The 23393-nt window shown below is 38.3% G+C and overlaps 1 protein-coding gene across 9 annotated transcripts in view; it reads right to left on the bottom strand.

Moving 5' to 3' along the window:
- Window positions 1–1561: 1561 nt before the first annotated feature.
- The window catches only part of nrxn3a (neurexin 3a), a 182444-nt gene continuing 160612 nt past the window's right edge, over window positions 1562–23393 (bottom strand). For 4 of the 9 annotated variants that reach the window (XM_047341757.1, XM_047341759.1, XM_035167611.2 and 1 more), the window contains 5 exons: window positions 21503–21674; window positions 17611–17700; window positions 16223–16530; window positions 15015–15105; window positions 1562–3438 (listed from right to left, as the gene is read on the bottom strand). In XM_047341757.1, coding sequence (XP_047197713.1) covers window positions 3134–3438; window positions 15015–15105; window positions 16223–16530; window positions 17611–17700; window positions 21503–21674 — 966 coding nt within the window. In that variant the 3' untranslated portion in view covers window positions 1562–3133. Of the gene's footprint in view, window positions 4075–7166; window positions 7709–15014; window positions 15106–16222; window positions 16531–17610; window positions 17701–21502; window positions 21675–23393 lie in introns of all 9 variants that reach the window. The other 5 variants (XM_047341758.1, XM_035167614.2, XR_007033016.1 and 2 more) reach the window with 4 other exon arrangements.

Here is a 23393-nt window from a genome sequence, read left to right on the forward strand (position 1 = left end):
TCAGGTCACCACCTTCAAAATAAGAGCGAAACCCTACATTTCCCGGGGGGGCTGCTATCAATTCATTATATAATATAAGTTAATATAATAATAATAATATACTACTACTACTGATTATAATAATAATTATTAAGTAGAGTCAAATCTGGATCCTACAGAGATACCTGCAGAGAGAGAGAGAGAGAGAGAGAGAGAGAGAGACTAAATGATGTGAGTAATGTTTTTGATGCATTTTGGGCCCATTAATAACAATCACTCATGGTTTGAGTTGCATATCCACACTCCATTGATGAAGCATTGATTGTGATCAGACAGCTGCTAACAGGGCCAGACTCCCATCGTCATGTAAAGCCAAATTGTTTGAGCAAGGTTACAGACATGGGGTCACACCTGTTCATCATTGTAACCCACTAGAAGGAATATTTTGTACACAGACTGAATAAGGCAATCTAGCATGTTGATCATTGCTTCATCATTAATAATTAAAGTTATAGAGAAATTGGGCTTTAAATGGTAAAAGTGGCTTTAAATCTGCCTCATTTTCTCTCTCCTCCTCATAAGCTGTGTCTTAATTTATTCATTTTAAGACAAATTGTGTCACAGTGGTACAACTACACTGTTGCATTTCGAAGGCTCCTTCAAATGCAGCAGACATAAGTGCCCCTCCATCCCCGAGAAACGAACGGTGGATCCTTCCCAGGCCAACCTATCCCAGGATACATTCTGCTGTGGTGACGAACCAAAAAACCAAGTTGCATTAACATTTTCCCGTCATGTCTACCTGCAGCTCTGTTGCTAGACGACAGCAGTAAAGGCAGGACAAGCTGGTGACACCAATCAAGGAAATCCTCTGTAGACCAGATTGTCTAAGCCTAAAAATATTGATTGCCCCCTAGTGGCTGGCTGCAGTATTAGTCATATATTAGTCATAAAACAGGGTGAAGTGTCATGACTGACATCTGACATCTGACACTGACCTGTGATTTATTGAGTGCACGTATCACGCTACACCGCAGCTCCACTTCACAATCCCTACTGCGCAGACTCTGGCTCCAAATGATATCAGCGGGGCAAGATGGCAGCGCCCATATCCGAGATATTTTGGCTTCACTTTTGTTACGTTGTTGGAAGTTGACACACATCTTCCAGCTTTATATACAGTCTTTATGATTCTGTGTGGGAATCAGGGCAAATGTCAAAGTGGCAGTGTATCGCCATGAGGAACCACAGATTTCAGATTATCCAAGGACTACTTTGTGATTTATGAGAAAAAAAGAATGTTTTATTTGCTATGAAACTGATGAAAAAAGGGTTATGGAATGTAACAATTGTAACATAAAAATGTAAATCCCTGACAAAAGGCTCACACTCACATCTTTTAATGAAAATGGCTTAAAATGGAAACAGAAAGGGGCGATAAAAATGTGTCAAAACAAGATGTTGCGATAAAGAAGTGACAAGACAATGATTTGAGGTGAGCAGTCACACCTAAAAGACACCATTTTAGCTTTTTATTAAAAAGAATTGTAAAGCCCCATCCATTATAGCCTCTGTCTCTCTGTCTTTGTCATAACTCTGACTTTATTCTTTATTCAAAAATAAATGACACTAGTGGAACCCAGAACAAGAAAGCCATAATACAGAAGGAAGGGCACCTTGTATTTGTTGGACAACTGCAAGTAGTTAAATATTCATGCAACTTTAGAAACATCTCTGGTTAGATCTCTAGGCTAACAATACATTTTTATTCTTTATGAATATCAATATGATTCTCCACATTCTGATTAAAGTCTTTCTCCATGTAAAGTAACAGTTAATAGATTTCATCATGTCAAATACGCTGATAAACCATATGTTCAGTCTGTACAATAGAGGTACTAAAAAATTACAACTGTCATGGTATATGTACAATTTCCTACCTACAAAGTACAACAGCTAGTGTGTAATAAAATATGTAAACAAATTTCTTGTGTTTTTTTGACACAGCTGACTGTGACAGCAGATAGAGTTCACACTTTCAACATTAGATTTATTTTTGTATACACATCTGTTAACAGTTGTTGTAGTACTGCATTTGTCTTCCTCCTGACACCTCCATAGAAAAACGATATAGGCAATGAACCAACATACAATTTGTCAAAAAGATAAAACTACCACTTGGTTGTGCACCAATAATAGACCTTTTCTTTAAGAGATGTTTTTTTTTCTTTTTTCATGGTTAGCAGTTTGAAGGGTTCTGAAAGAGGGGAATTGGGCTGAGAGCTCTGATTTGATGACAAAGTGTTTTGGCATTAAAGAGAATGTGGTCCAAGTCGAACACTGTATACTGGACTTTTACCATACTGTACTTTACTTTAGAAGTAGGATGGCATGCATCTCACAATAACTTGCTTTTTACCAACAGAACTTTCCACTTCTCTCCACAGAGCTGACAGTCGCTCTGTCCGGCAGACAATGAGAATAGTTGTGGTGAATCAGATGCCAGAGCAGAACAGATTCTGAGTTCTGCCCACGGCAATTTACTCACTTGGTTTCATTTTATACACAGAAACAGGTTTTTTTCCTTGTTGTTCTTTTTGTCATTTTTTCCATTTTGCTTGAAGCAAAAAATAAGTAAGACACCACACTTGTATTATGTATAAACCATATAAATTTGTCATATTCTGGTACAGCAGTCCTTTTTTTTACTTTTACAGTGATCATGTGCCTGACCCCTCGTTTTAAAGCACTACATGTTGCTTACATGCTGAAAATGTAGAAGATTATGAGCCTTTTGCCATTAAGAATTTTACAAAAAGGTTTTTTTTGTTTAATGCCAAGGATCACATAGCTCTAAAAGTCACTTAGGAGAATGGTGTAGCTGTGAAATATTTCTATACTGACAACGTCTCTGACCAGATAGAAGTATGAGATCTCTAAAGTTGCTATTTAGCCTTGTCGTTATGCTTACAATAGTAAGTGTGCTTTATATTACAGTACATTTCATCAGTTCATCTACTCAGCACAGTATAAGTTTATTCAAGTTCCATGTTAATACCATCATTTGTCATAGCTCCTCACAAGGAAACTGATAAGTAAATGTTCTCTTAGTGCTTTCTTCCTTCATTCTCTTGTGTTCATCAAAGTCTCACAGTCACACATAATACTCCTTATCCTTATTTTTCTGTTTCTTGTTGCTGCCTTTCAAGCTCTGCTGTTTGTCCTTCATCACAGCGCCATTGCTTTGTACAGCTGAGTTGGTTATGTAGTTCCTGCTCTCGTCCACCTGGTAGGAGCCTTCATCCCTGTTCCTGTACTTATACATGGCATACAGGAGGATGAGGATGCACAGGGCAGCGGCCGCCACTATTCCGATGACCATCCCGGTGGTGCTGCTAGATTCACGGACCACTTCCGAGGGCCCTGGAACTCGCCTGACGCCCGGCTCTGTGGGGTGTGCTGTGGGTATATTACGGAACATTGGGGAGGTTATTAATGGGCCCCTCAGCTTGGTGCTGTCTACCTCAAAGGATGTGGGCAATGGAAGCAACACTAGGTCGGGCTGGGGTTTTAGCTCGCGGTTATTCATTTTGCCGGCCGGCTGTTTGGCCGGAGCATTGTGGAGGGTTGCGGTGGAGGCAGATGTGGCGGTGGTGCGGCTCTGGTCGGCGGTTAGTAGTATGGCGGTAGAGGTAGTCCTACTGCGTCTGGAGACTGAAGGTTTGTTAGGTCTAAAAGTCTTGGGTGTGTGAGCTTTGTAGCCACCTTCAAAGCCTGACGTGGACAAGGTCTTATCTGTTACCAAGGAGAAGGTCGAGTAAAAATCTTCATCATCAGTAGGGGGCAGGTTAGACTTGAATGCTTCCCCAGAGCCATACCCCGATATCACCAAGCCATCATCATCACAATCATCGCTGCCTCGGTCCGACAAGCAAGGTACCCCCGCCTCAGTGGCCTTGGACAGGGACTCTTTGGTGGTCTCAATAATGGTGAGGAGTGGGTGGTGGGTTGAGGGTGTGGGAATGAAGGGTGCACGAGGAGCTACAGAGGGTTGCGCTAATGGATCCTCAAGTACTGGGATGACTAACTCAGCTCCTAAGGTTAGAGACAGACAGGTTAGAAGGCAGCATGGGAGGTTTGTGAAATATGCAATATTAGACGTATCTGGACAAAAAAACAAAACAGGCAACGACTAAAACTAAAATCAAGTCAAAAAAACTTTGACTTGATATATCAAAAGTAAAGTGACATATTTCTAGTATAAATTTCAAAAGGTTTAAGAGTTCTGTGAGGATGAGCCAGAAAGACAGAGCAAAGTTTTCTTTATGGTCAACAGGCTCACTCTGGTTATATCTCATTCTTTCTCTGGTATATGTTCACAACAATATGTTTTCATTTAAAAGAGTGTTCTATATCAGAAATGATCTCTGTCTACACTATGACATGCCTGTCATATCACATGACCATTCATGTACACTAGACATGTATGTAAACAGGAAGCAGGTTGTTAATTATGCTGTAGGTTGCTTATTTACAGGAAATATTTAAGCTAAACTCAAAGGGTTTAAAAAGTGTCCAGAGTGGGTTTAGTCAATAGATAGTGTTGTCAATGCTATTTCCCATCATTTAATAATGAAATAAAAAGCAAGGACTAATATTAAGAAAAAACTCTCATTTGAAAGAATGATCTACACCACTAATTTAGATCAATGTATTGTTAAAACAGATATGAGTTATATCATAATAGAAATGACAGACTCAGCAGTGTCACTTCTCAGTGGCTCTCACATCATCTTAAACCTTTTGTTTTTTCCACAGGTCAGACCACTGCAGTTATAGTTCAACAAACATTTCTCAGACACAGAGCTGTTCTTTGGTTGTGTGGCCACCTCACCTCAGATTGTATGTGAAAATAAGGTAACCCCTGCATCTTGATACAGATCTCTGATTTCATTTGGGGCTGATTTAAAAAAGGGATGCACATCATTAAATAAATTAAGCACCCAATGATTATATACAGAGTCAACAGCCCTTATAGCCATGTGCAAATTATCTGAATTTAGAAATGAAAACAAATTATTCATAATCATGACCTAAAATTCACCACAAAACACAATTCTGCATAATAGTTTAATTGTAAGTCAGTTCCAAATCTGCAAATTTCAGGAATCTGGCCATATTAGTTCATGTACGCATCATTCCAGATGGTGAAAGGTCAATGAACTAGCTAACGGAACACTGGTCATCACATATTCTGGTTTCATCCTTTCTCCTCGGTGGCTTTTTTCACTAAGAGCAGCTCTGTGACCAAGAAAAACCTGTTTAACTATAACTTTACCTTTAGGTTTAGAGTACGTCACCTGAATGCTCACTCCTTATGAACTACTGGACTTACAGTTAGAAGATCAAATAACCTTAAAAATCAATTTGAAATATGTACCTGCACTTACTTCATACTACATGTTTTTTCAGTTCAAAAATATGAAATCATAAATATTGAAACTTGAATCTGAACTCTCCAATGTGTCTGCGACAGTGGCGGTCTCCTTAGATCCGACTACAGAGCAACCAACCTGACAGTTCAAAGTCTGATGAAAATCTCTTTGTGCTCACATTACATCTAAATTGCAGGTTTTGGACATCACAACTACTTTAGAAGCCAATCCTGGTCAAATAAGGGAATTACACAATAGTGATGTGGAAAATGGAAGCCTGCATTGTATGTACAGTGCATTGTTGGTAACTTCTAACAAATAGCAATTGTCCACCCAATTGGTGCGTTGGTATTTGTAACTTAATTAAATTACAGCAGCGCGTAAACTAAATGAACTGAATTACTCAGTACTCTTGCTTCATGTGGTCACTGTGGCAAAGCTAATTACTTCTAATATATAGATTGACTTCATGCTAAATAATGATTGATCATTGTCTTCTATGAAAACCACATGATGGCTCATCAGGCGTGGCTGCTACAAAGTGGTCAGAATGGACTAATACCTTCAATCGTGGCTTTATAAATCAGCAACAACAAAAAGTCTTGAAAAGACCAACATTTTAACACTGTAATTAAGTTGCACTGTAACACTGCATATTTGTTTGATTCCATTTAGCAGTGATCCATTTTTCTCCTCAGTCTTTGCAGATCCTGTATTAAGTGTTGAATGTGCAAATAGTGTGTTTTCTTTGACCACAGCATGGTTCAGTGCCAGCTGGGTGCAACTCTTGTTTCCAACGTGACACAAGGATTAAAAGACACTGAAACCCATGTTGAAGTGAAACGTTTGATTGACTTATCACGGAGGTGCCATTGGAGTGAACATTCATTTTAACATTGACAAGAAAAATATCTACTGCCATCAAGCATGTGCATACTGAATCTTTGATGCACATTTCAAACTCCATGCCAACAAAAGGAATATTTAACTAACATATTATCACACAAAGACAACACATACATTCACAAGCACACAAATCTGTAGATAAAACAAATGCCATTTTATTCTATAATTTCAAACAATAAAACACAATGTAAGATTCAGTTGTCAGTGTTCACAGCTTGATCGCAGATGCAGTTTGAAATATCGGAAAATCCTGTAATTGTACCACAGGATTTCATTGAGTGGAATCATATGTTAGAATTTGTTTTGCTGATTTTAAATATGAGGAAGAGTTAGTTTGCAGGATGAGTAACAGTAACAACCATGGCTGAGGGCAACTTCAAAATAAAAAAATAGATAAGTGACTTGATGAATCAATCAATGTGTCATTAAATATAATTACAAATACATACTTCTGTAATTATTTAAATAATGACTTTAACATTCAATCTTCCATTTTTATAAACATAAAGAAATAAATACGTTTAAAAAAGAATTAACTGTATTTAAAAAAAAAAAATTCAATGGGAAAGTTAATAAATAGGGTTTTGATACAAAAGTAGTTTTTGTGCATTTAATGCCATAGTAATTTATTCATTAAGTGGTTTGTTTAATTCTTAAATTTATTTCTGTATAGCAGTCTATACTGTGTCCATTACACACTTGGCTTTAAGTGTGAGATACATGAGAATGAACATTTAGATTTTCTCCCACTTCTCACAATTTACAAACTGCATCTTTAAAACAAAGTAAAAAACAACAACAATTAAACAAGAAGAGAAACATATGTACTGTAGATTTTCAACTTACATCAACAAATTGCCCGCATGATTTAGGCATGAAGAAAAGAATTTACAAAGGAAAGGTTGTGTAAGACTGTTGGATAGCCACTTGGTACCGTTAAATATCATTTTTATCCATTGTAGAGTGTGTTCTATCTTAAAACATGACGGTACAGGGAGGCAACAACACATACATCCACACCACATAACATAAAAAATAAACACCATAATTCTGTTTTTTTTTCTGTGTTTTTCTTTTTCCTGGTAAATAATTTCCTTTTACAAAAAAATGTGTATCTACATTTTTTTTCCATTGCAATAGACTTCAATATTATCTAAAATCTATTCATGTTACAGTTTTTGCTTAAATTGTCATTTGTTCTTTAGTGTAGAATGGATAGATGACTTTCATATTTTCATATCTCTAAAGACAAGGGAGAAGGTGAAGAAGGGGTGGGACCTATGAACACACTACATAGGAAATGAGGGTGATGAGGGTGACAGTGTAAGTCAGTTGCCATGTCCATGTAAAGGCAGTACGAAGCGGTCGGGCGGCATTAGAGCTTTTGGCTGTAAGGAAGGGATGGGGATATACAAACAATGAGCAATATACATGCCCATCTACAGAAAAGAACAGAAGAAATCTAACACTGACAAGTCTGACAAACCCTAAACTGCAACTTCTTAGCCATGCAATTCATTTGTTTTTTGTCTTACAGTCAAAATATTATTCAGCAAAGATTAATTTGTTTCGTAAAGATAGATTAAAAAAATCTGAAAGAAATGGAAGGTATGTGAGAAGTAGATCTGGAACTGCTTCATATACCAATTTGTGGGCTTGGGCTTACAATTAAAAAAACACCAGTGGTTGAGATGACAGCGCATATGTTTGACCTTTTCCTATTTTTTTTTTATTCAATATTTGCCAAGAAATAATACTGAAGGGAATAAAACACACAAGTTAGTCACTGAAGTAGTTCCAAATCACAAAGTCAAATTATATCAAAAAATATTCCACACTGTCATTTGAATATTATCTGATTGACAAAAAAACAAACCAAACATACTTAATAAGCCAAAAACCATAATCAGAACCAAAATGCCAGCGATCAATTGGATAAATGCAAAAGGTATGACCAGTTAAAACTACTAAATGATATGTGTTAAGATGAAAGAACAAAGCCATTTAAAATTTTGCACACACTACAACCAGATGCACACAATAGGAAACAGACACGGTGAGAGAGGCACTCGACTCGAGGACGGGCTCCTCTCTCATGCCTTTCTGGATGACAAATCTGTAATGTTAGTCTTTAAACATGAACCGGCCGTGCAGTCTGGGTGTACATTAGAGGGAGACGGTACTGGCTGAGAATGGGTTACCATTATTCATTTTTGGTTTCGTTTTAGTCGTACTGCAGGATGTTGATGCATGCTTAAAGTAAGTTGCATTTAGGGAGAGTAGAAAAGAAACAACACAGCAAACTGAGGGCAGGTAAGGCAGACTGATGTTAGAAAAATAGGAGACGGACACTGTGTCCCAATCCCAATACTATGAAAACCAATTGATCACTGAGGTCATGTGAAAGTTTGAACTGGCAAGAACTGTCATGTGATTCAACATGCATGCAGGCTGTCCAACTGCAACTTTGTGAAGCTACGGTCAGTATTCTACTTGGACACTATAGTATCCATTATCACTGCACTTGTTATGTGAATCCAGTTTGTTACTGTACCAGTGTGAACGCACTGCTTACCCAAACCCCCCCCCACCCAGAAAACCCAAGTCAAATTTTAAGTGCAGTATGCAATTGGGACACAGCTCAGGATTAACTCATAGCAGTGGGGTAAACTGAAGAGAAAAAAAACACAAAACAAACATATATTGGTAATACTGTGTTATGTACTAGATGTGGAATGCAGTTTCTTCAGGATTCGAAGTAGGATTAAAGAGTCAAACGACAAGCTTAATGCTGATATCCATAAACACTGTGCAGCAGTGGAGGGCGTGCTCCAAACGTGGCAGCTTGTAGTTTATCAGAACCTGCCAAAGCTAAAACCTGTTCCCACCAGGGAACCTGGTTCCAAATCAGGGAGCTGATGGGAGTGTTGATTTGATGCATGGAAATACAAACACTGAACATGTAGTGCTTCAATTACTGCCATCCTCCAACCATGAAAGGTGAGAAGCAACATGTCAGTTCATGACTATTTCTGAATAGCAGTTTATAGTTGGTCCAACTTTTTACCAAGTGAGGTAGCCAGAAGTAGGGTATTGTTTTCACTCTGCTGTGTGTGTTTGTACAAAATAGTTTAACAATTTAGGGACAGATTATTACCAAACTTGGTGGGAATGTTACTGTGGAGGGTATCTACAGATTAGGTTTTGGAGCTAATCAGTTAGAGGTCAAAGTACAAGGACAAAAAAAATAACATGGTCTAACAACACATTCTTCAAGATACACTATATGGACAAAGGTATTGGGACTCCTACACATTACACCTACAGCTGCTTTTATGACATCCCATTCTAAATCCATAGGCATTAATATGGAGTTGGTCGCCCCTTTGCAGCAATAACAGCTTCCACTCTTCTGGGAAGGCTTTCTACAAGATTTTGGGGAATGTTAGTGGGATTTTTGCCCATTCATCCAGAAGATTATTTGTGAGGTCAGACACTGATGTTGGACATGAGGACATAGCTCGCAATCTCCGTTCTAGTTCCTCCCAAATGTGTTTGATGGGGTTGAGTTCAGGGCTCTGTGCGGGCCACTCAGGAAACTCACCCAACCATGCTTTTATGGACCTTGCCTTGTGCACTGAGTACAGGCATGCTGGAACAGAAAAGGGCCTTCCCCAATCTGTTCCCACAAAGTTGGAAGCATCGAATTGTCCAAAATGTCTTTGTAAGCTGAAGCATTAAAATCTCCCTTCACTGGAACTAAGGGGCCCAGTCCAACCAATGGCAATGTAACTGAATGAAACCCCTGAATTTGATGGTTAAGAGGTGTGTCCCAATACTTTTGTCCATAAAGTGTATCTCTGCAAACATAGATCTAGGGAGGCAATCTAAAGCCTTTATCATTATATGATTATATGATCAGTAAATCATTCCCTGTCCCATATGTTGGTGTCATGAAAAAGTCACAAAGAAGTCAAAATAGGACATTATGGAAAGATCTAAAGCTCTTTATGCAGGTACGTCTGCATACAATAGGATTAAACACGACCAAGACTTTAGACAGGTCATGATGATGTCATTATATAATGGCATTTTTACAACATAGAAAATATATAAAGCACATGCAGAGGGCATGGAAACACTGCAAGGATGTACCATCAGAAGAACAGTAAACCAGTATCAGAGCAGCAGCACTCCTCTGGGACAATCAGCACTCGCGGTTTGTTCAGTGGTTTAGTTTAAGGATTACTACACAATTTAGAAAGATACATAAACATTCATTGAAGAATATTATGGATACCAGCTTAAACTTCTATAGTGTCCTTTGACATATAATTTAAATATTTTGTCAAATGCAACCTACATGTGTTTTTTCCACGTAGGTAGAAATGAGAATCAGAGAGGAATTCCATAAGATGGCACATGTCTGACACCTCTATGCTCAAGTGAAAACGAGTAGAGTCTAGTGATGGAACAGTAGGCAGGAAATGTATTAAAAACCTTGTGGTGGGTTTTAGGGAATGGTCAGTACTTGTGGATGTCTCACTTGTGATTTATTAATAGAACCGGTTCACCAACACAATTTGTGTCCAAGACAGATTCTATTGCTATTAAGTGGGTAATTAAATGATTGATTAATGAACTACTAAGAAAACCACTTGCTATTGATAAAGGTGCTTTCAGTTGTCTGTTCATGAATGACTCGTTTGTCATCGTTGTCAATGTTGCTGGTTCAAGGTAAGTGGTCTGTATTCATATACTGTACTGTATTTATATGCAAAGTAGGCCCTTCACTACCAAACAGGTACTGTAGGGCAGGCCTGTAGGAATGGGCTGTTTGCTTGTCCTGTGGTAGCTACTTCAGAATCATTTCTTGTCATTACTGAGTCCTCCTCAAATAAACCTTTTTATTGTCTCTATGCTTGTCGTTGTTTGCTGAACTTTTTGTATACAGTCTATGTTGCAGAGTGAAGTTAGAAGCTGCTGTTATTTTTTCATACGATACATGTAAGCTATTTCATCGGTCTGTTAAGCAATCTTTAGACCCAAGCTCTGTAGTTCAGCTCATTGTAAAGCACAGCAGCAACAGAACGAGTGTGTTCCTCATACAGACAGACAGACATTTGTGGAATTAGTAGGTCGATGTTCCTCACTGTAATGAACTCATTGGTGACTGATATTTACATGAGGTAACACAATGTCTTGGATGCTACGGGACTCAAGACTGAGTTAGAGTGACTGTGCCACTGATAACGAAACACTTTATTTTGTAATGACATTGGCAGAGAAGCTGTAATAAATGTCTAAGCTATCTAACTGTATTTCATGGCCTTATCATGGTAATAAGGTCATAATACTGATCCACTGTGTGTGCACCTTATCACAATCAGTCATTATGTTGCATTATTATTAATTTAGCGTTGTGTTTGTGGTCCGCCTGATATAGAAAACCAATATTCAGTCTATTTTATCTCAGTGTTTGGTCTCAGTGCATACTCCTGACAGAACTACCTGGCTCTTTAACTGCTAACGCTCCAGTGTCTGTTAGTGTCTGCCTCTAGGGGAGCCGAGGGAAGCTCAGTGATAATTCACTGCAGGGTCCTCACTATGAGTGTGTGGCTGTAGTGTTACCTCTCTGTTGTTTTGGTCTTACTGAAAATATTGTCTTCACGTATTGGCTGGGAATATTTAAATTTTATTCGAGGTGAATGGGGCATCAAAAGCAAATATAATCTGAATATAATCACTGATGAGGTTGATTATAACTAAGAGGGCACCCTATACATAGCACAGTGGTTTTATTTCTGTCAACATAGGTCTAAAGTAGGTGTCTTTTTTTATTGCTCCGATTTTTTTTTGCGCAAACAAAAATTGTTTGTTATCACAATTATTGTTGCTAAAAAATGAAGTGAAAAGGTTAAACTGTAGTTTCAGGCATTACCTGAAGATGCACACTTTTGGGATCGAACATTTTTGCTCCTGCTTTTTAAAGCATTTCCGTTCTTTTAGAGAAATCATCGAAAGGGAATTGTAGACACGCTTTTATAATTTATCAGGTTTAGTGCAGACATAATGTTAGGATTTGTGAATATGTTTTATTTGAAACTGCATTTTAAAACAGTATCTTATTAAATAGGTTTGTTATATTTGTCAGTGACTGTTTGAGCATGTGTTTGTTATTGGCCATGGGGTGTTTCTCTACTGAGGTCATGTTGTATGAATTTGAACCAGTATACTTGTTCATCATTCAAACAGTTTAGGGTTCAGTGCCATCTTATGAAATAAATTGAGAGAAGACGACAGATTCACAACAGAGCACAGAATCACTTGATAACTTCTCCAAACAGACGACAGCCACACGGACTAAATAAAGAAAGTGTGGGTGAGACAACATTCCAAGACATTCGATGACGCTACGACCGCCCAAAAAAAAAAGAAAAAGGAAAAAAAATATTTCCAACTTAAACACGAGCACAGACAAAGCAACCACGTTTGTCTAAATGTTAGGGGGTGGGGGTGTGCAGGGGTGACTAGGTGGTGTCAAGCCTCAAACAGCATGCAAAGAAGTGACCCTTAAGAAAGTGATCTTAAGAGTTCACAAAATCATAGTACCAATGAAAATTTAAGTGGAAAGACAAGAATTTGTGGCAAAAATAATCTTTTTTTGCCATCCACATTGGAATATGTTCAAATGAAGTAAAAGAGAGTAAGTTAGGGAGGGATTAAAGAATTAGGAGCGGACATCACTTTTCATCTATAGCTGTTTGTCATTTAGGACGTTTTCATGTTCCAGACAAAAAACGTTGATGGCAAGAAAACATTTTTTTGCGTTTTTATTTGCTTTGGAAAAAAAAGATGTTATTATTAAAAGCTGCATGGTACAAAGCCACATGGTACTCCAGAGTATATGTGGAAACAGATAACACCCACCAAAACATCATGCCACACATGATGAGGCCAAAATACACAAATGTGTTTCTGGATGAGTGGCGAATAGACGGCAATCATGTCTCAAAAAAAAAAAGAGAGAGAAATAGAAAACCTAAACAGGATATAGCAGTGACTCCCAAAAAGAACAAAGGAAACTTGAAATCAAAGCATGCCACTGTCAACGTCAACGTGATGTTAGGTGTTAGAATGGTGTGAATTTCTGTGTAAACACATGACTGGATGACTGGGGCCCTGTCTTTGTCTTTCTTCACAAATCCCAGTGTGAATCTCAGGCTACACAGCACAGCTTTGAATCCGTCGACACCACAACCTTTGAGCGCTTTGAAAAAATTTGGGAATGGCCTTCGTCAATGAGAACCGAGCAAACAGCACTAAGACTCTCAGCCAGTAGGGGTCAAAATGTTATGATTAAGAATTGAGACGAATACTTTCAGGGAAATAACAATCTGACATTGATCCCTAAAATAAAGCAAACATTCTTCTTTACCTGTGGAGTGTCATGGAGGGGCATTCCCTCACACTTATTCCATCTAGCTTTGTTAACACAGATCAATCAAATTAAAAGAAAAATATTCCTGAGCTAAATGTCTGAGAAATAGAATGTACTCTTATAATTTTATATGATATTAAATCTGTGTCCTTTACTGTTTTAATTGTGATTTGACATATTACTAGAGAGACTGACAAAATCTTGACACTTGGTGCATGGTTGAGTTAAACTACCCAGGTGGATTTTATGTAAAAAACTTACGAGAGCAATCAAATAATTTTTTTTTCTTAAAACTATGTTTGTTTGTTTTAAAACGGGCTTTCAAAGTAAAACATGTAGAAAGAAAGAACATATCTTTTTTTAATTATTATTATTCAGTATGGAAGTGACAACATGGCTGTTTGCTGTTTCCTACTGTAATAAAATTTACTAAAATATGGAAATTCCCAAATTCTTTCAAATTGTTTGAGGTATCATAATTCTGGAACGTTTTAGAATTTTCCTCAAATATTTTGATACAAAAAAGACAGAATAACAAGTACACCTAAAAAAGCAAAAGTATGACCCGAAAAGAAAGGAAGCTTGTACACAGAAATTCAATGATATCTGTTCTCTATTACATGTACCAACACAAGCCTCTTAATATGGAAAAAAAAACACAAATGAAAATGAAAAGTAAAAATGTATCAATGTGGTCGAGACAACACGCTGAATATTTAGCTGAAAAGGATTTTAGATTTTTAAAGACACTGTCAAATGTGTGTTATTTTAAAGATGAACGTTTGCAGAGCAGTGAATGGACTCAAACACGTGTTGCAGCATCAGTGCAGAGAACATGGTTCACCATCATTCAGATTTTGCACTTTAATGATGACATGTGCTAACCCTCATTATTCCTCTTAGCAGACAAAATCTGTATGTGCACTGGTGACCATGTTAACTACTTTGGAAGACCCCATGTGCAAGTGTAGCTCATGATATTAATTAATTACCTTCTCTGTTACTTACTCAACTAGCAACATATTAACTGGACTGTTATTTGAATTTGCACCTTGCATTCAATCATCCAGCTTTCCTTGGATTAGTTAAGGTACAGTGCAGCTTTCTTACCAATGCTTACGATTACCACACTGGCTGTTTTGATGAAGTTACACTTTGTCTAACCATGGGGGTTTGATGCTTATGAGGATGTCTTCATCCTCTGGTGCAGAGATGAGTGAAAGCACAAAGAAAGCAAGCAAATGCAAACTAACCTAGCCCACCTGCATGGCTAGTTTCGCACTCCTCCAGGTCTTCGTCATCGCTCGAACACTCTGCGGATGACACTATGTCATCTGATGGGTGCTTCGCGGCCACAACATAGGTCGTCAAGAGGTCACAGCCGCAGCAAAGATACCCAAACACAAAGAGCAAAAAAAAAGGAGACACAGAGAGACGAGGGGAAATGTACAAGGGAAGTTAGAAGGTGAGAAGGACTTTGACCTTGGAAACAATTGTGTGACAAAAAGATCTTAACTCAAGGTTCACTTTTTTTCTCTTAACTGTTCCCCTTAGTTTATATGGGTTTGTTCAGTTGCCATGGAGATGGCTCATATGATATCACATGACCTTAATGGGGTCATATAAGAGGAAGGTACTCTATAACTATCTGTCAAAAGTATCTGTAGGTGACGCTTGACTTGTGGTTTTGTCGTTTTGTCTAAACTTTTTATTAGAAACACTGAAGAGAGCAGACGGAAACCAATATTAATGTTGCCTACAAATTCACAGCACCTCACAGATACATTAGCTTACTTTTTGAATGTCTTTGTGCTGCCTGCATGCTTTCATAAATTGTCTCAATTGTTTTGTTGCTTCCTCTCATTGAATTCTCAGTAGATGAATATAATCCATCTGTTTATTCCAAGGACAGGCAGCATCCTATAACATTACTGACAGACACAGGACTTTGGGAGGTGTTTGCTATTAACAGCAGAGCAACATGTCAAGCAGCTGAATCATCTTCTGGACAACAGAGGGAAACTGTTTGAAGAATCAGGAGCTAGAGTGACTCAATGGTTGCCGGCTGTTGAATAAGACTTTGGGTTAAAACAAGTCCCTCACACGATCCTTCAGCTTTTGATCCTTGAAGAAATATTTTATAAATGTTGTCATATTTCTTGTTTTCGTCATAGTTCTCTTGTGACACCTCTGTGACTTCCAGATACTAACAATAACGTTAGCAGAATAGCGTCTACTGGCTTTGCCTAATGGTGCTTGAGTTTACCTCTTGAATGCCAAGCGACATGTATATGACTTTCCATTTTGTAAACAAGAGCTCCACGTGAAGGCAACAATAGCAACAACACACATGGCTGATTGCTGTTCATTGGTCAAAGTCAACTTCAAGCATACTGAGAATGTCTCCTGTCATATGTCTGATCCCTTTTTGCAAAGTTATAATATGAACGTTTGCCAATACCTGTACAGTTGAGGAGGACCTGTGTTTCCGTGTGGTCGTGGTTGACATCATGGTAGTTGTCTCAATGAAGGTTGTGGACATCTCTGGGGGCACGGCCGTGGTCCTGGCTGAGCCTGCCCCACTGGGCACATCACCTACCAACCTCACGCTGCCGTTGATCTTGATGTTAGGGTTACCCTCAGCAGCCATGTTCAACACCTTGAGGCCATTATAGTAAAGGCCAGACAGTTGACCCTGAAAGGGCCGGCCGCGGTCACTACCTCCAATTGCGACTGATGCTTGAGTGTTGAAAATTGTCAACTGCCGCCCTACAGGAGAAATCCACATGTAATATGTATTCAACTGAGGAAATACAATTTGAATATACCTTTTTGTAGTTACACAGTTCATTTGCAACAAGACTAATAGGCTTTATTTTCATGGTGGCACAACAACCAGAGGCAGCAGTGCTCTGCAGCAGTATTTTTCTGAACTTTGAACTAATTTTCTCTGTCTGTGTGGAAGATGCATGTAAATATGCATATAAAATGTTACTTAATTTGATTAAAGCATTCTGCATTGGCTTGCTGACTCATATGGGCGATTATTACAGTGTCCATTGTCCACAGCTATGTAAAGATGGCAGGACAGATACAATGGTAAAGCTAAGAAGTGCCAAAGTGCTGTGACATCCAGTCCACAGTATTAACTGTGATTAAATCACCAGGCTGCTACAAAATAACATATGTACCTGTGGTCATACCAGGATGCTTAGTTACAACTCAGTAGCCTGTTGTAACAGTTGTTTCGTGTATTTCTGTTTTGTCACATCATCAGCAATTACGTATATGTGATAACTCAATGAATCAGTGATGTCATACTTCACTGTGATTGGCTCAGATGTTTCAATTATAAAACCACACATTTAGCCTTTGTGCACTTGGCGTTCTTGGATATACGTGAACCATGTTGGCAGCTTAGTGTTAAGATGCCCACACAGTGTGTAGCCAGGACCTACCACCTTGCACTGGTTGTTGCACTTACACAATAAGAGTCCGACTCTGTGAGAGATTTCTTCTCAATTTGTTTTTAAAATGGATTCATTTCTATTACATAATGATGTTATTTTACAATTTATTCATTCATGGATTTACACTTATTTAGTATCTTAGTTAGATATGTAAATATCCGCCCACAGGATTCCCATTTCCATTTAAACAATTAAACTAAGTTTAATAGTATTTTGTTTGTATGAAGAAGTCATAAGTTCCATCGATGTGGCATCTTCTGTGTTGAAGTGAGCATCACAAAACAACTCAAATCAAACATTATATAAGTGCAGATGATATTTTCAACATTATACCAGTATCGTAACACATAAATAAAAATACATATTTGTTTGAAATTACCTTTCTCTTGTAGCCACTCTTCTACTGGTCTGGCGTATTTGAAAGGAATTTTCTTATTGGCCATTTGATAGCGTTCAATGTCGCTGTTCCCTTCAAAGTTTAAGAAGAAATTTATAAAAACATTTATTGATCATCAGAATTATGTCACCATGTCACTTTCCCCTCTAACATTTACAAAATGTTTAAACAATTTTATCTGAGGATTATTTTTTTTAATAAGCTTGCTTTAGTTACAGTATGGATCTTTAGGCAAATTTCATTTAAAAGATCAGGGGAAGAAGGATCCCTGAGCTGAACGTTTATAAAAATGTAAAAAGAAAATAACACAATATAAAAAAACTATCAGACAAAAGGATTTGCTATTGTACTGTAGTTTGCATGCAACACAAGAGTTAATCATCAACCACATTTTTCTGGGCCTTGATTATCATGATATGGCAGAGGCATAAAAGGACATGTCACCATACAATGCCCCTCACATGAGGGTATAACGTAAGTTACATGTCACTGGACAGCATATGCATTCATGGACCTGACTGATGATATGTTCGATAAGTGTGTACTAACAGCAGTGCCTTAAACAGGGAATTGGTCATTTACCTATGAAAAGAAAATCGCTGCAGCAGGTGGAGGACCAGTTGAAGTTTGATGCGAAAGTAAAGTCAATTTTAGAATCAGAATCTCTCTTGATTTCTAACAGATGCTGCAGTGTGTGTATGTGTGCTGGAATATTTTCCTAGGGTGGCGTGCAGGAAGACCCGCCACAGATTTCGGGAGACAGGTAAACAGACATAAGAGTAAGAGATACGTTTTTCTTTGAGAGACTGCATGGCACAACTGCAGCTGAAACGGTCTGACTGTCTTCATGTAAAAAAAAAAGACTGGCGGTGGACACGTTAGCTCAGATTAAAGTGAGCATGTGGCAACCATGGTTGGATGTTGGCATGGTCTCTCTATACTATTCAAATGTGTGAATACTGCCTATTCACACATTTGGCTTCTTCTTAAACAGTCTGTTGGAGCATCAGCAGTGCTTTTTTGTTACTCCTCTAGCATTGAAGACTACAGTGATGCTTTTTTTAAAGAAGTTTCATTTGCTGGCTCAGCAACATGTCTTTTAAGATGTAATATTTTGGTCACTAGAGGTCTGGAGTTGAGAAGCCGATGTCAAAACTTTACTTCTCTAGAGGACCTGACCTTGCTTATAGGCTTGAGATTGGATTGATGAAACTTCAGGTAAAGTTTCCACGAGGCCTTGTTAATGGAAAATAAAGAATTGTGGGACAGCAATTGAAAAGTCGAAAATTTATATGAAATGGGTCTTTCTAATTTGTTTTTACAGAGTGATAGGAAGGAAGAGTGATGGTAGAGAACATAAAACAAGGATATAAATAGAGATAGTAAACGAAAACTGTAGGGAAGACTGAGTAACATTTCACTTGGGCATAAAGACCCTGCACAGTGAGCAGGGATTTACTGCACCACCCAATACCCCAAAAGGACAAATACAATTACCACTATCAGACACAATCTTGAAGACATATTAAACCTTTGGGGAGTTGTGGCTCAGCGCTGTGTGTGTGAGGGAGGCTGATAAGAAGCTCACTGAGACTTTGCCATCTAATCCCACGCGATTAAATGAAAACACTGTCGCTAGTTTACTACAGTCATATTTCCATCATGCTGACACAGCACAGACCCCTCCCAGTGTCAGTGGGAAAGAGAGTGTAGACAGAAGAAAAGAGGGGGAAACAGGAGGGCATGTCCTTGAACCACGATGATAATCCAACAGTATTGAGACACTGGCTGATGTGTGTTAAAATTAAGTCATTTAAAGTCTATGAGCAGCGGTTGCAGGGTTTTCAGCAGCTCCATCCTGCCAGTTTCACAAGACTCATTTTATTACAATGAGGATTTAAGATTATCCCATGTGTTAAGGAAATCTATCTATCACAATTATTACTTATTAAAGGACGATCTCTTCCCTCAAGTTCTGCATGTTCCTCTGTGTGTTTAACGTTTGCTTTATACTTACGATCTAGTTCTCTCCATCACTTCAACTAACCCACACTTTCAAATCTTTCCAATCACAATACTGTCATCACCATGATTGACTGATGTTCTTCAAGCCAATCAGTCACTGGATAATATCTTTGCAATTCTGCCTGTGTTACAGACCTAATATTGCACAATTGTGCTATAGCACAAACATCATTGTTTTCTGTCATCACCTTTGCAGTTGTTTCCACTTTTGACAGTGTTTTGTGGATGACACAGTGATCACTGAGGAAGATCCAGTTTATTTATGTATTGACAGCAGGTATCTACAGGCAAAGCTGTTACATTGCCCTTCGACACCTCTGGAAGGTCATGTTGTTTATTGGTAGGTAAGGTATCTTATAAAAAAAACTATAGTAACTATTGAGAAACAACTATTTACTCTAGACTGCAACATTTGTAAATTTAGATTCTCTGTAAAGGTCTGAAGCATCAGTCATTGTGAGTTCAGACTGACGACAGTAGGTCACACACTACACAATCTTTCACCAGGAGAAATCCCCAACTAGTATGTCTGTTCTCCAAATACATTTGATCACAGAATCTAAAGTGAGAAGAGACACGGTGAGTCTCAGAGATCTTTCCTATCATCCTGTTCTCAGAATGACACATCAGGCTGGAGGAGAAGTGAAATGCTTCAGTGGACATCACAGTAGTTTGGAGTCGAGCACGATCAGGCTGAATGTTTCCTGTCAGAACCTGCCCAAGCCCAAGAGAAAACCAACTAAGCCCAACCCAGACCCAACAGCTTTTTCTGTCCCTGAGTTTGTTGCTAAAAATGTCTCATTATGAGATTTTATGCCAACTTAAAAAGGAGCCTACATCAACAACCTGTGCTGACAGTGCCAAATGAGTAATATGACAATATGATTTATATTATATATTGTGTAGTTTGTTTATAAAGAGACCAAGAACGTCAATAGGGTCTGATGCCAATTACTGACTGAGGTTGGCATCATCAGGGAGATCATATTTCATCAGAGGGAGGGGAGAAGAGGCGCACAGTGGAGAAAGTTCCTTGATATTGTGGCGCGGACGAGAGGAGACATGGCTGACTTAGTCCCAGAGAAAAATGTAACTGTGCCAACACAGCAACATTTCAGTTGAATGGTCGTTGTGAGAATTAAATCACAATGCATCATTGCAGTGCCAATTCACTCTCTAAACACATTGGCAGTCAGCTTAAAGGGGCATTACTGCCAACAAGTGGACTGCAGTCTCTATGCTCTCATTGATTCGTTCTAAGTCTCATAATGTTTCACTTGGGAGCATTTGCTGTCTCAAGTGAGACACCTAGATGCAACATTTGATATACCAGTCTAGTCCACTGGTCCAATTCTAGTTAAAACATTTGATCTTGATAAAAGCTCAGTTATTTGCTTCCTTTTTATTTTTTAAGCCACAATTGGACAATATACTTATTTTTGCTGATTACAGTGAAGAATTTGTTGTATGAAATTGTATGTATAGCAGGCTATTTTGAATAATGACTTCCCTGCTATGAGTAACGTGTCTCATAGCACAGAAAAAGAAGAGTGACTGTACAACAGAGTTTGGGCCACTGACAGATATACTCCATCAGGTGCTCACGCAAAGTAGATGCTCATGCACAAGTTAAATACAAGATAAGGACAAAAACATTTGAATTATGTTGTGGATGCATATCCTGTCCAGTGACCTTCTCAACTAACTCATAATGACATGATCCCGTTGCCATATCAAATCTTGTTGATAGTAATCATTATAATTTAGTTTTCACCATTAACTGACACTCTTTTGTATATATTTACTTAGGTGCTTAGTTTTAGATTAGTTTGATGAATTAGTGTTATACCTGTTGGAAAGTGTTCATTGATGGACCAGTTGTCCACCTGCAGCGTAGCATTCCCACCATTCCTGGTAAAACGGACAACATGATACTTCCCATCATTCACCGGGGTACTGCTTTCTTGCACACTGATATCCACAGTGCCAATGTTGAACGTCACTCCAATTTTCCCTTGTTGCTGAAATGGCAAAACACAATTGTTTATTTTAAACAGTGAAACATATGTGTAAGGTTTTGGGGTGTAGGGTCATTTATTTCTCATCACTAGTAATCATCCTAGACATAAATTTGACACACAATTTGATATGTGTTCTCTGAGAACGATGGAAAAATGAAAATGCCCAACTGCGAGTGGTCACAAAAACACGTGTAACACAGTTCTGAAGATATTCCAAAGAAAAGCCAAACTTAATGGCTAACACCCACTGCCTTCTCTGTTCCTTGACCACTTGGTTCATCCTAATAAGGCAATCTGCATCTGCTTGAGTCCTGTGGCCACATTCTAACATGTGCAACTCTACAAAACACACCCCCAGACCCCAGATCTCAAACACAAAGTGATTAGTACAGGGCTCCCTAAATAAAACGTTTATTTTTTGGTTTTTAAACTAGCTTAGTCGAGGGGATGATTTCCTTATCCCTCACGCTATATTTTATAGTTTTTTTTTCTTGTGAAATAATACTTAATAACTGCTGCACCCAGCATATTTCACATCTCTACATATTGGCTGTGATTGCGTTTAGACAACTGAATAAGAGGAGCTGGAGATGCTGACTGTATAAGCTATTCCTCCATGGAAACAACAACATCAACATAATGCAAGGACACAGTCAGTGTGTTTGAGGCCTCATTGCTGGAACAAGCAAGATCCAATTTACATGTTAACTTCCCAGTCAGACACACTGGCCCATTAATATTCATATCACTTTCCCTGGTTGAAGAACCGGCAGGGTGTCATTATTTTATTATTCAACACAGATCATCACATAGAACACCAGAGGTCATCATCTAGTTAGATGCCAGCAAAGGCATCAAAAGAATGTGCAACAAGCTGAACTGGACTGTTGTGTACAATCTGTATTCATACAGAAATGTATGTATAAAAGTATTGATTAATTAACACATTTCTCTGGAATTAGCAGGGTGTTTATAACTGATGTGTTTGGTCAGTCATATTATATTTGTGTTACAAAACGTCTTATTTCAAGCTCTTTCTTCCTTTTTTTGAAGTTTTAAAATATGTCATGAATTGTTTTTTTACTTGAACACAGATCATGTCAAAGTTGAATTCTATTAAATTTGCCCCTCAGGCAGTGCCAGCACAAGGGTGAATTCCGTTTGAAATAAATTATGTCCTGGCACCAAAGAAAAGTGTTCTATCAGTGTGAGCACTGAACAGCACAACATCTCAAAATGATCCATCCTATATGTCCCAAACAAGATGTTGGTATAAATGTTTTAAATACATGAGAGGTCACTTTTTTAATCTCAGGGCCAGAATAATTTATAGGTCCAGTTTGCAAATCTGGACGAGCAGCAGACCAGCAAAGCTCAACCCGAACCGATTTTTTGTTTAATCTGCTGCAGTTTTTTCTAAATCAATACTGGACCATTTCTAAAGAACCCTAACTAACTGAATATACTGTAGGTGTAGAGCTGCGACTGGACTGTGAAGGCAAAAGGACCAAACCGAAGCTGCAAATCACTGCACGACAGTAACAGGCCACAGATGATAAATAAAAACGCACTAATAGAAAGAAAAACATCACATTCACTTAAGTGTATTTGTTTTCCCTCTGCTCAGAACCAACTCCAAGGCACAGACGCACAATCACATCTCTTCAAAGTCCTGCTTACTTTAGGCAGTGTAAGCGCAGCATAGACACCCTCATGAAT

This window comes from Hippoglossus stenolepis, chromosome 10 (assembly GCF_022539355.2).
Source record: "Hippoglossus stenolepis isolate QCI-W04-F060 chromosome 10, HSTE1.2, whole genome shotgun sequence".
In the NCBI taxonomy this organism is placed as follows: Eukaryota; Metazoa; Chordata; class Actinopteri; order Pleuronectiformes; family Pleuronectidae; genus Hippoglossus; species Hippoglossus stenolepis.